Here is an 18,514-nt window from a genome sequence, read left to right on the forward strand (position 1 = left end):
CCTGCGGTCACTAAATTATTTGGACACCTTCTAAAACGGAACAACTTTCTGCGAATTCGACAACATTACTTGAATTGTTTTGGGATGTTAGACTGATTAATTTATACGAGAATCAGTTAACAGATTTCTGCATAGCTTGCAATTGGTTGAAATGACAATAAAAATTTTAAAATGCTATCTTTATTAACATTTTTGTCCGAGGGTACGACGAGAATGATACGCATGCTGAAATTTTTATCGAAATCTGTTAACATTGGTATCAGCTGTTAATAATTGTACAGAGCGTCCGATTATTCGAGCCTTATGGCTCGTTTTTATAGTTATTGGAAAATCGATAATTATAAAAACGTGCCGCAAGGCTCGAATAATCGTATTTCCCAAATTGTATACAATCTGAGCATCAAGTAGAGAGAATTTACTATATTAACACTATGCAGATCCGCAGATCTTAGATATGATTCTTTTGTTTGAATTTTGCCGGCATAATAGCTTGGAAATTTTAGATTTTAAAAACAATTTCGAAGATGGCGGTAATATAAATTCCTAAAATTAAGATAAGTCATCCAAGAATTTTCGTACTTAATTATTAGTTAAATAAGCACAATGCTATAGTTGGTTTGCTGCCTTTTAACACCCAAGAAATATAGTTCAAACGTTATTTCAGTTCTTTAAAATGGCACCAGCGTGGTGCCACTGGACGGCATAGTGTTAAGAAGACAATGTCGTTCGATTTTATGTTTTAAATCAAAAGAAAAAGATGCTGGGCAGCACACCGTCGACGGGGTGGTCCATAAGGAATAGCTATTATTTCATTAAAAGTTGATAAAATGTAACGAAAAAAAAACATTTTGTATCCTGAACTGTTAAAGAATATATATATGCCAAGTGATGATAAATTTCATCAAAGTTTTATGTATTAAAAAAATTGCCAAATATCGCCTCGCGCGAGTCTCCCCCCCTTAACACGCCTTGCTATTTTCATTCGACTGATACTTTCATATCTCGTTTAGCATCGCAACAATTTGACAATGGAACTACTTTACGGTTACTTGACAAATGAGTGTAAGATAACCCATTTGTTGACAGGTGTCCTGGGTACGTAGACAGGATAATGGAGAGAAGGTAAACCTGCTGACGGTGGGACCACACACGTACATAGGAGATCCAAGGTATACAGTGAAGTTCCAGTATCCAGACAACTGGCGCCTAGAAATTAAACCGGTGAACAGTAGCGACGAAGGCCAGTACGAGTGCCAAGTCAGCACCCATCCGCCTAAACATATTCATGTGAATCTCCACATCAACGGTGAGTACCGTATCCCCGGAACAACTTACTTTCCTGTAGGCGACCGTATCGTAAAAGTTAATCCTTTGTGGCCGGAAGTTGAAACATTCTCAGGGGAGCTGATTTAGTCTCGGGGCCCGGAACCGGGAGTATCTCAATAGGGAAATAAACTGTTTGTTTAGACAAAACGTCAACTTTGACGATTCTGTTACGTTTACTGAAGACCAACTTCGGCAACGGTATAAATATTTGCGCGCGCGCGCGTCCTTGTTTTAATACTTTAACGGAAGTTTTCTGAATGTACAATTCCGATAACAATATTTCCAACTAGAGGTTCATTTGTAACTCTCGACGCGTCAAGTGCCGAAAATACACCCCAAAAGCTTCCACAAAATCTTAAGTTAACCCTCAAGTACTTTCACGGAGTAGATTTCTACACCACGCATAATATTTATATTCATAACATCGACACTGTGATGATAGTGATATATGATATATATATATATATATATATATATATATATATATATATATATATATATATATATATATGATATATCAGTCTTTTATTTTGCCCAAAATAATTATTTCTAAATAGAAAGTCTGCAGAGATATTTGAAGTTTTTGAATCGGTTAAAAATCTACCCCACGATGCCACTTAGTCATTTTTGGTGGTTTTTGGGCCATTTTTCGAGTTTTTGGGTCAGGTCATCGATTTTTTTCATTTTTTCATTAAATATTTATATATTAATAAATAATTTAAAAATATATCATTAGTTAATTATATTTAATAATATTGTATTGAGATTTATAAATTTAACCTACTTCTTATAAGAAGTAGGATTAATAACTGTTCCATAAATATATAAATATATTTATTAAACCTTCATTATTTATCTTAATGGATCCATTTATATAAATCTATGAGGACAGGTCATATGTCTAAATTTATAGTTGATCTATTAAAAATACATTTTAATAAACTTAATAATTATAGTTAATTAATAAAATATTTAATGTAATATAGATATAATTATATATATTAATAAATTAATAAATATAATATAATAGATATTTTAACTCGTTTGCATCCTTAGCATCCTAGTAAAATTCAGTTTGTTCTGCAATATTACAGTAAAAATGACTTTTGAAAATTAACCAAATGGTGTCAGCCGTATGTGACCAATATGACAACATGTTAATTGGTACAACGATTTTTGATATATTTAATAGTAATAGGGTAAAGTTGATAGGTAGTTGTTAGTTATCAGATGCGTTATCATGTTAATTATCATGTAGTACTAATTAAATCTCTGTACTATCACAACGTGCCAGAGTAGTGACGAAAATTTCATCACTGATCTACCAAATGCAAATGTTATTATAAAAATTATCGATTTGCATATAAGTGCATGCATCTTTATTGCATCGTTTAGCTGACGACAGGATACATTCAGACGTGTATAATGGCTTGACCTTGAAATGACCTCTGACTCCAAACATCAAAACGAAACGTTTAATTATTGTCTGTTGGTATTCAATGATGCAATAAAAAATATGCACTCGTATGCAAATCAACATCGATGACTTTTGAAACTCCGAATAAAAAGACTGAAGAAGAAATGTTTTTGGATCGTATTCGGCTCTTGTGGTACAGTCAAATTCCACACAAAACTTTTTCTTGTAATATCACTATTGAAGGAGATATTTAGGTGGCAATGATTAGGTGCATCATCCTTATATACTGTACTTGCGTCTTTAAACCATAGTTACCGCGCGAAATTGTCCTATCGATCCCATTCGATCTGATCGATTTTTAGAAAAGAAACACTGTTCTCGTTTTGCTTTCATTCCCCATTGAGAAATCGATACCAAGCTCAGGAGCATAACACCTTCCCGTATTGGTTTTTCTCCTTACCTTCTCGAGGATTAAATTAACTATACTAACACTCTCATGTTAGTATCATGTTACATTTAAATTAAAGCACACAAATTTCTCAAGGTATAGAAATAATGTCATTAAGTTGAAATTTAATTTCTTATATGTACGTGTCAGTGTGTGTATGTGACAGAAAACTTGGTATTGTTTTAACGAAAGTTCGTATTTATTCTATGTTTACCTGTGTTTATTCAGAACTTCATTAAAACTGGTTTCGATGAACTCTGCACTAGCTTTATCCGTAAAAAGTTTTTTTACCATTTATATCTATTCTCGATGTGACTTAAACTTTGCTAATGAAACGCTGCTCGCTTTAAAATTCGAATTTCTTTTTAACGTTTCATTAAACTTGCGAAATTCCTCGCATATCATTCATCTTGACGTGTGCTACCTTCAGCTCCTCATCGCAGAACCCAATTATACTAGACAATATCATATTAAATATAATTATTTAATTGAACGAATACATTTAATTGATACTAACGTGAATAATATAAGTAATGAAATACGTATAATGTATATACAGTAAACTCCTGTATAACATGAAATCCTACAAACGCGCTAAAAATTTTACGACCATCGTTTACATATAAAATGATTTCTTGTACAATACATTTTAATAATAAAATTAATATATGAAGCAGTTAAATACACTGGAACGAAGACGTCAGAACGTAAATTGGACGATTCGACTAGCGATTAACGATCATAATTAGTTTGCGAATCTTTATGCAAAATAAAAATTACCACCACTCACTGCAAGATCCAGCAGCTACATACACATTGGTCGTTCGTATAAATAATTCTTTAACGAGTTGATAGGACTATAACAGTCTTTAAATGTAGAAACTGGTTTGCATTTGAACTACCCTTTTTTCTCATAAATGCATAAAAACCGCAGCCTGATCGTGACGCTACAAAAGAGTTTTTCTGATATTGCTTGACCAATTATACCAACATAACGGATTTATAAAATTATTTGTTCCGTTAAATTTATATGGAACGAAATGTTTCATTCATACACGACAGCGATATCATTCGTGTTACAAGAGGAAAATTTTCATGCGGCACGAACTCGCGAAACTCGTAACGCATTTTCACGTTATATGGGAGACTCTACTGTGGGTAATATTTAATTAAGCGATCGCACAAAGCAATACCGAAGTATTGATTTTCTTGACAGCTTTAAACTTTTTCGTTGAGGTACGTTTTATTAATCGAACCTATACATCCTATTTCCGCGCGGATTTCTGTGATGCTCGAATTACGGTCGTTTCATCTACCGATCAACGAATAGAAGTAGAAACTTCGCTGCACCGACGACGACGCCCGCGGTCCCCATTGTCTTTTCTTTTCTGTTTCATCGCCGACATATACGCGCGTATACACACGAACCCCGCAATATCGCTGCGGTTCTTCTGCATAGCTATATCGATAAACAAACCTGCCTATCCAACGATGCACCGCACTGTGGAGTACGGAGGCAGCGCGCGAAACAGTTCCCTTTCGTTAACTTCAGTTACCACACCCATCGTTGCTTTTCCAACATCGCATTCCTCTGCCAAATTCGTTCAACGGGCAATTGTTTTTATCCTGACGTTCAGTTATTGATAAATTCTACGAACACGTTAAGTATAGTAACTGTAGAGTTAGTGTGCCAATTACTGGGCTCCCCACTGGTTATTGTGTGCCTTCAGAATAATTTTACTCATATTTAAAACCAACATTGTGAAATTAAAGGTATTGAATCATTTAAATAAAATTTCATCTGTAATTATAAAATGTAGAAACTAACTTCTCGAATTTCCGATAATGGTTCGAAGTGTTTTTGCCTTGATCTTGTTAGAAGACTTGAGAAACACGTTGCAAATAATGATGAAAAATAATACAAAAATGATGCATACAAAAATAAAAAATAAATTATTATGTTTATCAAACTCGACCAAATTACAGAAAAACAATAATATAATCGACTTCTCAGATATATTTTCTTTTATTTAAAGTAATTCAGTAATTGATAAAAATTGTATGTTCTGTTTCTATTATTGTGCATCTTACACTATATAATATTAAACGCCAAAAACCATATGTAGAAAAAACCCTAACTAATATTAAATTTCCCGAAGTTCGAAGTGCGTTTGGATATTATGGACGTATGTACAGACAGACATTTATTTTCTTTCTTACTTATTATACATTATCATTCATCGTAAAATTTATATGGATTTACCATGCATTGTTGTATGTATATATATATATATATATATATATATATATATATATATATATATATATATATATATATATATATGTATATTGTATATAATAATATATCGATATCGGATTTTTATCGGTAAAGTCTCTCAATGAATACCCTACCAATATTTCAGTAACGACTTCTCAACACTCGGACAGCGGGGACCGGGTCTATAAGGACCCAGAGTATAAATATTATTAGACTATCAGGTCTTGACTTTCGGTTTCTGAAAATTAATTTAAATTTTTACATGTTTCACTAAAGTCTATAGAAAACCTAACGCATTTAGGAGAATCTTAAAAAATATTTTTTGGAAAATTTCATGATAAAATGTTTAACGATCCCAAGGCTACTCTTTCCAATTATAATATTATTAAAAAGATGTCAATTGATTTCGATTTCCACATGTTTTATTAAGATCTACAGAGAAACTAACACGGCTAGAAAAAGTATCATAAGAACTGTGTTCAAATAATTAATAAATATTATTATAAATGATCCTAACGATAAGCAATTATAGTTATGTCAAAAAGGTCCAACATTACATGTCAACTTAGTCTTTGATTTGTATCCGTATGACACACCGGAAACCCGTGGAATGCTTTGTAGTATCAAATGTTACGAATAATCGAAGCCGAACGAACATTATTTAATTTGTACGAATAATCGATTTTATTCGTTTCTTTTTTAAATAATTACAACGACGTTGCAATGATTAAGTGCATTCTGCTTGCCCGTTGTTTTGTTTTTGTTCTAGCTGATGTAATTTCTCGCCCTTCCGACATCTTCCTCGATGTTTGCTTATTTCCAACCACTCGTTCACCCTGTCCGACTACGTTAACAATGTTTGCATGGCTGCTTACGGACCCATTAATACGACATGATTTACATTCGTTCGCGTATTAACGAATCTCGCCGTCGGCGATACTCCTCCATGTCTTCGACGAGGAAATTACTCGGTCAAGTCTTCGTTCATTTTTTGCTGGATAGGACGCGCATCGTATTCCCGATGAAATACGTGATACGAGTCTAGGATAAAAACGGGTAGAAATGTTCTCGTAAATGATAGCACGATGCAGGGCAAATTGTGGAGGAACAAATGGTCGTCCTATAACAGAATTACCTAGGATTTAGAGGAGAAGGATGGAAACATTCAGACTGAAGGAAACGAGTTCAAAGCAATTTAAGTATTCGCCAGAGACTGCGCCAGAGGAGTCGCTAGATTTTTACAGTAAATGTGCTTTAAAAATTAGATCGTCGTCCATTTCAAGTGACGATTGATGCAACCGTTATGCTCCGTTAGATAGGTTAACAAGAAATGGAAAAAGAAATTCAATTAATACGCTCCGCGTTGAAATCAACGAGATTTTCTAGAATTGGAACTGTGGGATATACACCGTTTAATGACACATATATTCATTATACAGGGTATAATGCATTTTTCCGTACATAGTTCAAGAATGTGTTCCACAAGACTAAAATGTAATATAATAAAAAGTCCATAAATGCTTTGTTAAGAATTTGCGATAAAAATACAAAATGCGATTTAAACGCTGTTATAGTCTTGACCTATAGTCTTCACACGACAAAAAGGCACCTTTGTGTTTACATTCCCCCTCTTACCGCCTCTATTGACCGCCGACAATCTCCGCAACCGTTTTCGGCCAATAGCTACCGATAGCTGCGGCAGTGGGGCAGTTAATAAAAAGGAACAAAGGTGCCTTTTTGTCACGTGAATGTTATATATCTCCATTTAAAAGCGACGCTCGCCTTTGTTAACACAAATTTATCGTTGTCTAATCTCTTCGCAGGCGATACTGATTTTTGTAATTAATTCGTCTCTTGTACGTTATCCTTATCAATATCTTTCACATTTCTTATCTTTTTATTATTTTTTATCACATTTTTCAACAAAGCATCTACGGACTTTCTGGTATATAACATTTTAGTCTTATTTTTACTTGTAGAACACACTCCCGAAGTATGTGCGGAAAAATGTGGGACACCCTGTATATTTAAATTAATTTTTAAAAAAAGTATATAAACTAATATAACTCTTATATTATAAACTCGACGCGATGCGTGGCTTTTCCTTAGACTATATACAGGGTGGGGCAAAAACTTCGTCCACCTTCAATATCTCCGTTGCGTATGGTCCCATGAAAAAAATTTTCAGGACAAAGTTATACCGTTCTATGGGACGCATGTAACGATAAAACAGAATTTTTTCCAGAATTTCTTTTAATTAGATTTCAAAGTTATCGATATATTTTTTCAAATGTAAAGCTACTATAAAAGGTTACCAAAAACTATAAAATCACAGAAACAATTTTTTGCGATAGGCATATTTTTTCTATGTAAATCTTCAATTCAGTTATCGTTTTATTTCTTACATGAGACATTTTAATGTGCAGAGTGATGGAAAAATATTGGACAAAAGAATATACACATTCTCTATACATCCAATAAGTATTTTACCTGTTTTCAATTTTAGGTTTTGTTTCCGAGATATACAGTTAATGATTATAGGTTTGATAAATTTGTACAAATTTAAAATGTATAAAGATTACAGCGATAAATAGGTTGCGAATTTGTATACAAAATCAACATTATCCACGTTCGCTTTTGTTCAGAATTTCATCAGTTGAAAATGATGCAATAGTGCTACACATTTTTGTTACAAATGCATAAAGTCTAATAATATAAACACAAGATTTATATTATTGAAATATGTAGTTGATGGCTCTGCAGATGTTTTAGGAAAAAAATTTAGCCTTTACCCCTAATTATATGTAATTAGCATAATCCAGCGTACTCCGTTGCAATTACTTGTAATGATACTGGATCATTATAGTTGCAAATGCTCCGGCACAGAATATTCAAGCCGCGTGAGATACATACACTCGCTTGTGAAACATCTGAAATATGTAAGTTAATAAATTATTTTGATGTGTTTGTTTCATTTATGCACGTAAATTGCTGTCTGATGATAAATTATACTCCTAACGTGGGCGTTCATCGCATTTTTCTGTCGCGCATTCTGCTTGGTGTTTTATCATCTCGTGTTACAATAACGTTTTACACTTGCCGCTGTTAGAGACAAAAGTGCCGTTTTGTTAAAATAATCATTGAAACGAATTTCGTTCTCAATTCTATCTGATTTCCATCGCAAGCTTCTGATTAAACACTAATAGATGAATTATTGAAAATCATTTTTCACCGAGAAGAAGTCACTGTTTTTTTCATGTAAATATGCTACAGAGTGAACTACTTAAAGTTACCAAAATAATTATGTTTCATTATGCAAAACATAATTGATAAGGATGATAAAAGAGAATGTCGCGTAATTTTCTCTAGAACTTCTTTCAACTACGTTATTTACGAATAAATATTTCACTGCGAATATTAGAATGCAACGCATTTGATGTTTCGATACTTTATTTACATCCACATTCTATCCTCCTTTACTATATTTATATTTATCTTTTCGATTATAAGGATATTTACATTTTACAGAAAAGTTGATTTGAATTTTAGAAGAATATGTAAATAAAAATATCTTATTTGGATGTTTTGTAACAATATAATGTATTGGGTTGGCAACTAAGTAATTGCCGATTTCAGTTATAGATGTCTCTCACTCCCATTTTTATGATATCCGTAAATGTTATATTATAAAATTATTATTATTATTATTATTATGTTATTTTTTATTATCCGTGAATGTTAGCAACTGGACAAATTGAATGCAACGGTCAAGGAAAAGCGACCAGAATTGGTCGATCGTAAAGGTGTCATTTTCCAGCAGGACAATGCTAGACCGCACACGTCTTTGTCCACTCGGCAAAAATTGATGGCTATTGCTTGGGAATTGATGTTACACCCACCATATAGCCCTGATCTCGCGCCATCGGATTACCACTTATTTCGATCCCTGGACAACTCCCTTCGTGGTAAAACTTTTAATGACGATGACGCTATAAAATCTCACTTAACTCAGTTTTTGGCCGAAAAGGATCAGACTTTCTACGAGCCTGGAATTTTCAAGTTGTCAGAGAGATGGCAAAAGGTCATCGAACAAAATGGAAAATACATTACAGATTAAACTTTATTCCAAGAAAGAAAAAAATTTTTTGTTTCATTGAACAAATCGGCAATTACTTAGTTGCCAACCCAATAATATAATATAATATAATACGAGATAATATAACATAAGAGAACATAATATATTATAATATATTATAATATACCATAAAAAAACATATATATATACTGATTTAAAGAAACAGCTGTAAGAAGAATATTTTTTTCTCACAGTTATTGACAAAATTACTTGCTATAATCCCGTAGTGAAAACAACGAAAATTAGTCGTAACTGCTTAGTTAACAGATTAGTATTCTTGGGTTAGAGTGCGATTACTGCAATATAGAGGCAAATCGGGAGTGACATCATGGAACATTTACTGTTCCATTTCAACTGGCATGCCGTTCCTTAAAATATAGGTATACACTCTCTATGCAAAGTGTCGCAGTAATCGAAATAGAGCTGAAAATCCGGTGAAAACTACCATGAAATACAATCTGAAAAAGTAAAATAAAATTTCTTCATAGGGACTGCCTTTGACAAAGAACATAACGTTCGCATGCAATATTTCCTATCACTTTAATATCTAATAGTTGGTGAAATCTATACACGTAAGAATTCCATCTTCATCACAACATGAATCGATGATAGATACAAATATTGTAAATTGAAGAGAGGCTGTGTTTTTCACCTCAAGGACCGTTTTCTCGAATATTTTGAAAATTGTCTTATTTTTAGAACAACTTAGACTACATTTCTGCGAAATAGAAGATTTTTTGGAATTCTTGAGTTGACGATGTTCCCTTGTAAGCTATAGAGACGCCATAGATCCGTTTCTAACTTGAACGTCTTGCAAGGAAAACAACGTACACATCTATACCTCCTTTAATCAAGCATGCGAACTCTTGCCTCAATGCAAATTGAAGGAAACGTGAGAACCAGCGTTTGTTCTGAGGGCTCAGATCTTATCCCGATGACACTAAAGGAATCGTTTAAATCGGACAACGAAGAGAATAGGATAAAGAGTAAAGGCAGCCAGTACGGGATCAGACCGGGAAACAAAGAGAAACGGGAAAGAAGCACTCAGGTATTCAGCGTGAGCTGGAGGAAATTGGCTACGTTCCTAGTATCTTCGTGTACTACGATGACACGAGGCTGGCATTGGGAATCTGTCGAGGGATAGAACTGGAATGAAGTTACTAGGACAGAAACCAGACAGAGTGGAGAAGAGTTGATTTCAGTTTATTTGACATTATTTCGACCGTAAAGCTGGCACCGGTCGAACTCAAAGATTACAGCGATCGAAACAAGATGGTCTACGAGAGAAATCACCTTTTGCAATAAATATAAAAGCGAATACATCAACGACATAGTCATCTTGCAAATATCAAGTTATTTAACGAACTTGTGCACCTTTGTTCAATGTACACGTCTGTGTTCTTTTGTACTATAAACATACATTGAAATATTTTTTTATTAAAGAAAAACAACTTTAGACATCTTTGAATCTTTTATTTTTAATGTGAAAAGATTATGATAAACGTTACCTTTTTCATACAATAAGATAAATATACATTCACTGGTGGATTTATTGGATAGGCCATTCTGCATACAATAAAATTACAAATCAATAAACAACAAAATTGGATTTGATTTTCATCACAATAGTTTGAGAAAACAAAATTTTTTACGAACAAAATTATTCACGGAAGAGTGAATTTGATTCGCAAAAGGATGTATTTGATCCTCGAAAGGCTGTATTTGATTCAAAAACAGTTAAACTTAATTTGGCAAAAGGTGACCTTAATTTTGCAAAAAGGAAACATAATTTACGAAAGGGTGAATTTGATTTGAAAACAGTCAAATTTGATTTTGAAAATAGTGAATTCGATTTGGAAAAAAAGTGAACGTAATTTACAAAAGGTTGAATTTAATTTAAAAACAGTTAAACTTGATTTGGAAAGAAGTGACTTTGATTTGGAGAAGAGTGAACGTAATTTACAAAAGGATGAATTTTGAGTGTAAAAGCTATGTGACATAAAACGGTGCATGGGAAAGGTGAGATCGTATAACTCACGATGGGTGAAAAGTTCGCCTGTCCCAGCGCATTAGATGAAATATTTTTACGAGATTAATTGAAGAAAATTAAAGATTAACAATTAAAGAAGTTTCATTTTTGTATTATATTCTTATATTTTGTCTATGTTATATTATATATATCACTGTGCGTTAGATAGCAATTAAGTCCTCTGGTAGAACAGGTCCAGTGAGATCTTCGCTAATGAGAATACTGTTAAGTGACACTGCCCATCTGCAAGTTTATGATCCAGTAATTGCTTGGAAGTACACGTGATCAGCAAGGTCGAAAGTAATTCTTCAAAAGTCTAACAAACTAACTTGACAATCAGCAATTTAATTGGAAATGGATAATTTAAGAAGAGGAGATACGATTATTCGAGCCTCGCAGCTTGTTTTTATAGTTGTTGACAATCGGCGACTATAAAAACGGGCCGCGAAGCTCGAATAATCGTATCTTCTCTTCCAAAATTGTTCATTTTTGTTTAAAAGTTAACAGACAATTTAGGAGAATTCACTGTATTTTGTACTATGTTCCACGTATTTAGAAAACACATAGGGAAACGATGCGTGTCTTATTGAGTGAAGAATATAAAATGAACTCAACATACGTTTTCAGTGAACAGAATGCAATAAATTGGAAAACTAATCGTAACAAACACATTTAACTTAATATGTACTTTCGACAATATAATGCCATAAAACTCGCAGACAGTACCTAAACTTAATGAGAAGAAGTTACAATTTATATTAATTAAAAAGGTGTCCTATCTACTGAATCCACTAAACGTATTGTTTAAATTTTCGTTATGTACTTGTTATTCCAAGTGACAGCAACATTCAAAAATGTATCTTAGTCATTGTACAGTAAACTGGTCCCTCTAATATCTTCAAAAAATTCAAGTGGTTTCGTTCAATTCGAACGTTATTCTATTTCGAAGTGTGTCCGAATATTAATGCGAGCCACTGTCTATGTGTTATCAGAATTACGATCGATATGTTTTGAATGCAGCAATGTTTTCCCGGCCATAATTATAAGCAACAGCAAAAAATGTCTGCAAAGAACGTATTTCACGATTTCTTCTTTCTACAACGAAAGCTGAACAGTCATTGAACCTTGTCAAAAGGGGGCACTCGTCGAATGGTCAGTGGAGAATAAAATACCATGCCTAGCAAGCCGCGCCGCGCCGGACCAACCAATGATTTCGACGTACATCAAAGCGAACAGCGAAGAGCACTCGTCCTCGAACCAACCTTTTCATCGTTAATGTTTTCATAGAATACGCAGACGAGAGGACAAAATCGGCTCTCTAATATGGATAACAGCGATGTCATGTACAATTCTCTTAGGTCACAATTGTTCAATTATTTGTTACATTAAAAGGAGAATTAGTGATTACACTGCGAAAATTAAATAATCAATTATGACGAAAATACGTATTAAACAAGGAGAACCGCTGGGTTTGAGAATCGCTTTTTGAAAAAGAGTGTTCAAATTTTATATTATATTTCCGGTGGTCAAATATTTTACTTAACGGGTTCCTTGTTTTCAAAACGAACCTTCATTTTGAGAAAAATAGGTTTAAAGAACGACACAGCGTTGGCTTTAACTGTTTACTATGAATAGATAAATAATTAAATGAGAAATCCACATACAACAGTTCAATCTTACGAAATTTACAAGTACAATTTACAAACAGTTATGCACAGTCAAAATTGGACATATTTTATTTTAGATAACAAATAACAAATTACAAATTCTATTAATATTTCATTTGAAAATAATAATTGAATTTTTCATTTAATTAAAAAATCATTCGATGAATTCTACGAATAATTTATTTATTATTTCTTGTTTGCAAATAAAAATAAATAAAATTTAGAGAAAGACAAATGATAAATGATTTCTACTTCCTTTTCCTCTGTTGTATATTACGCAACGGATATTTTGTACATTATTATGTTATTTTTTATTCGAATTTATGTGAAACAGAAATAATAAATAATTGTTGTCTTTTTACGTAAAATATGATCTTGAAATAAAAAATATAGGCTTATGATGAAAAAGAAACAAGATGATCTTGAAATACATGTCAGGAAATTAGGAGATCACGTGTCTAGGAGATTTTTTTATAATTAATTAAAATTATAAGAACTAAACTGAGACACCCTGTATAAATTACGGTAACTTCTACACATTTCAAGCAAATTGCAACAGCTATTTGGTCAATAATACACGTACACAAGATACAATATACTGGTACACAAAATACTTATGTACATAATATCTATGTATTTGATGTCCACACAATTCTGATGTAACATTAAACAATCAGCGCACATTAGACAACATCTATCAAACATCACCGTTGTAATATTATGTAATATTATGTAATATAATATAATATTAAACACGGAGTAATTAGATAAATCAAAAACACATTACGTCGAATTAATATTTAGAAATAATTTAAAATACCTGCGATTTCTTATCTTATATCTTATCCGATCGCTTATTTTCTAATAATATCAAGCAATTTGCTAAGCAATTACTTAAAAACCGCGTGAAGCTGGAGGATTTCTAAATAAAATATGAAGGTATCGAGAAGGGTGAATCGGCAGGCGAGTAACGTAGCAAAATGGAATGGAACGAAGACGGAATGTGCAAAAAGACGAGAAACAGTCACGGAACATTCCGTTAGTGATCGGATAAATTGGGTTCGTTCGCTGAGTTTTTGTGGTAAAGAACACTTAGGAGGATAATTGGAAGCGCAGTGGCATAGCCGGAATAGATGAAATGGATGGAGAACAGACTAGCGGCTGTTCGAAAAGGAGAGGTTGGAGAAGCGGAAGAACTTCATTTTGCTGCCTTGTAAGAGGTACTGGAATCGAGATACGTTCATCGGGACAAAAGGTGAAAAGGAGGGGACCCGGATAGAACAAAGAAAGAGAGGCAAAAATGGTGCTTACAGAGATAAACTGGAAAATGGACAGCGCGCTCGGGAAAATATAAAACAACGGTAGCAGGTTTTGTAAATGAAAAAAAAAAGAAGAAAGGACGAAATTAAGATTTTCTCGGTTATAAAGATGAAAAAAAGATTTATGAACGGACGCGCGGACGCGGCTTTGCCTGTTGTGACGGAGAGCCATCTTCGATAATAAGGACGCAAAGTATGAAACGGCGGAAGAGTTGGTTAGTCGTTGCTGTTGAGTTAATGGAAAAAGTTTCGCTGACAGTGGAAAACAATTTCTGGGACGAATTGAAATCACGTTTACGTTAATTTGCCGTTCGCGACGTTCGCGTAGCTTTAGTAACGAATTGCCTTTCGACTTAACAAGGTGTACCACCTAACATAATAACCGTAAATAGGTACTGTTTGTTCCTGCTGGGTCAGCACTGTCTGTCCATTTCGACAGGCAACAGCGTCACAATTAAGCTTTCACTTTAAGCCTTTGGTATCTCTGATTCTAATTTGGTTTCAAACATTAATGACACGCGGGAACAGGATCTATAAATATGCACAGGGTGTATAAAAAGTAGCATGAATGAGACACAAATGGGCAAAATGAAGTTCGAAAATTGTGTGGAAATTAAGTCGAGAAAACAAGTGCATTCAATAATTAACGTTATTAATTAATTGGGAAACCTTTTAAAGTATTTAAATCAATTATAATTCTTTATAAAAAAATTGCCTCTTACCATTTTTTTTTGCATGCTGAAAATTTCCTTGTACCGATAACTGGATAAGTATCGTAAAGTTATTGGACACTCAATATTTTAAGATGTCCCCTTGGAGGGAGGTGTACTACTAGGTTATTATATGTACGTATACAGTTTGCAAATTATTGCCATGGAACGCTACTAAGATGTTGCAACATTCGAATAGTAAGACATTCGCGTATTAGAGTATTCGGAAAATGGAACTACGGATATGGGAGGTTGCGCTGTGTATGAGAGACCTAAAACGATTATCTTTAAATAAAATTTTAAACAGTTTTCATGGTTGTTGTACGCTATGCTGCGTATGTTAAAATTATTTAAAGATAGGCACGCGGTCGAGTTAAGCCAAATATCCAGCTTAATCCTTTATTTGGCACGAACATTTATGAATTCAGTTCGGCCTTAGGCGTAAAATTTTCAATTGTACAGGCTTAAAGGATAAGACCGTAATATCCTTCCTCGTGGTGTTTCATTTTCTGCAGCTTTGGCGACAGAAAGGATTACATTTTAATCTTAAACTTGCACTCAGATAAACCCGTGTAAAGTTTTTAGTATTATAACGAGACCGGCACCGTAGGAAATTCGGGAAGATTATCGACTTCCCGGGAGCTTTATCCCCGGTTGCAACGCTTCTAGGCGCTACTCGTCAGAATCGTCCACGATATCACACTTGGCGTCAGAAGTTCGCCACTTTTCTCGGCATAATTGCTGTTTGGCCTAATTCTTGTTCACGAATCTACACGAGGTTAATATATCCGAGGTAATCTAATACATTGGTGGAGCAGTTGCTTCTCGTAACTGATAGACCAGACCGCTAAACAACGTTAGCAAATTATAGGATATTACGCAAATAATCAGGACACCTTTACATTTTATTTATGTTAAACAACATTGAACCTGATACAGCACTTTTGTTTTTTTTACTAAGACTATTGCGGAATAAATGCAACATATCTCTTTATTTAAACAAAAATTGTACACAATTTCACTTGAACAAAATTATGAAGTACTATCGCCAAAAAAGATAACACTGTTAATTACAAATTTATTAATTCATTATTTTCTTAAATTAGAATCGTATCATTTCCAGCTACCAAAATTATTTAAATATCCGTTTACATAACGGGATTCCTTTTTACGCGTACACTGTCCGGCAAATTAACCTTTTTATTGTCTCTATTTATCAATTTACTATGTCTGTATAAGTGTTGATCTTACCTATAATTTACAAAATTACGTGACTAATTAAAATTTTGTTTTCCTTCAATTGTCAAAATTTCTATTCTTTCACTTTCGTTTCGTGGTTTGTCTTGCAATGAACTTCAATTTTCATTCGTTTTCGAGCATTTAGTAACAAAATAACCAAAAAGAAATATTTATAGGTGAACTCACCTGTGTCGATAGCATTTCTTCTTCATTCTGGCCTTAATTGCGATGACCGGATAAACCTGACCCATAGTATTTAAATCGACGCCTGATTACTAAATTCTTAACAGTTATTAATTTATTATACATGTGTTCCGTATTATTTAGTATTTTAAACAAAATAAATAGCTCTTATTAGAGGAACAGCAAGAAGACTGATAGGTCTGCAAAACGTATTTTCAAAAATATGTTTTCTAAAACATGATTAGACAGTGAATTTGATGCATTTATGGCAAAAATCGATAGATAAAATATAAGATAGTGAAAGGATTGGAAGGAACAAAGAATGTTGATGTATTAATTTCAACTTATAAAGTTATTTGAGAAAGAACAAAGATTCCACTTGGCTCCCATGTCTTGCAAATTAATGCAGACATTTTTTATTTTGCGAACAAAATAAGAGCAGCTTTTGTCAGAAACTGAGAATGGTCATAAGCATTGTCAATTGTATGGTTGTGAAAATAGTTCGTCATCCGAGGGTTAAAGTTTAATCTTTTGGTAATGTACACTTACACATATATACGAATAAGGATTGTGTTGGATACCTCATATTTAAAATCAGAGCTCGGAATTAATCAGCACGCAACATTCAGATCGCGAGGGCTACGCCTCACGACTCCCATCGCGCGTCTCGCTCCCCGTGCTCACCTCTTTCGGCACGGAGCACCTCAGACACGTGCGCTTGAATGTTGCTTTATATGTATGTGTATAGCACTTAGGCGATCAGCGGGGAGCTAGACGCGGAACGAAACTCGAGAGGCGTAGCCCTCGCGATTCTGGTGTGCACGTGCTGGTTAATTCCGAGCCCTGCTTTAAGCAACTAGTCTTACACAGTATATATTTCACGAAGTATTGGAAAAGGAAATGAAAACTCTTTGCAATAAAGAATGTCGGTAAAGAAAAACCTAAGGTTAATTATTAAAAATCATATCGGAAGCTAGTGATCTGGAAAATTTCTTCACAGCCTGGTCGAGTTAATATTATAAATGGTTGTGTTGAGGCGAAGATCAGATTCTCACGGAATTTCGCGAAGTTTATGTAGTCATAAGTTAATTTCGTTGCAACTCGCTGTAGCTACGAACAACTCGCTGATATAGTACACGTAACTGAACATGGCGGACTTAGGAAAAACAATGGCGGAGTAGCTGGCCCTTTGTTACATTGCTTTCCAAAGCTCTACGTACACGATGACTTGATATTTGTAACCAGCATGCGTATCAACCGCGTAGTTAATCACAACAGAGAACATTTTCATGGACACTGTAAATTACAGCCGTAAAGCATTACATTTTTTACTGCTCCTGGTTAGATAATGGCAAACAGAATCGTCTGACGAATATAATTTGCTCGGTATTATCTCTTGCATACAGTGTATGAAGTATTATCATGGCCTTTGTGACTGTACAGATATAAATAATTAACGTAATGAAATGAAACTTCGTGTTTAGCAAAATAATTTTACAATTGGTATGAAAGTTTTTCAAATACGTTTTACATTAATCGCGCGAGCGATTCATCATTAATTACAGTGACAAATCGTTTTTCTACAACAACGAATTAATTGTAATTTTGTGATGGTATTGTATCTACATTATCGAAACAATGTGTTCTTAGATATTTGTATTATTAATGATGCCGTACTTATTTCTTGACTGCTTGCGTGTACTAAACGTTTTTTGAACAAAGGAAATGGTTCGTGGAATTCTATATCTCAAACAATTTCATCG

The 18,514-nt window shown here is 33.7% G+C and overlaps 1 protein-coding gene across 6 annotated transcripts in view; it reads left to right on the forward strand.

Annotated features, from left to right (window-relative positions):
* The window catches only part of LOC117222967 (opioid-binding protein/cell adhesion molecule), a 727,814-nt gene that overhangs the window by 628,769 nt on the left and 80,531 nt on the right, over positions 1–18,514 (forward strand). For all 6 annotated transcript variants that reach the window (XM_076525588.1, XM_076525593.1, XM_076525589.1 and 3 more), the window contains one exon: positions 1,087–1,306. In XM_076525588.1, coding sequence (XP_076381703.1) covers positions 1,087–1,306 — 220 coding nt within the window. The remainder of the gene's footprint in view (positions 1–1,086; positions 1,307–18,514) is intronic.

The sequence above is a fragment of the Megalopta genalis genome, chromosome 12, assembly GCF_051020955.1.
Source record: "Megalopta genalis isolate 19385.01 chromosome 12, iyMegGena1_principal, whole genome shotgun sequence".
NCBI lineage: Eukaryota > Metazoa > Arthropoda > Insecta > Hymenoptera > Halictidae > Megalopta > Megalopta genalis.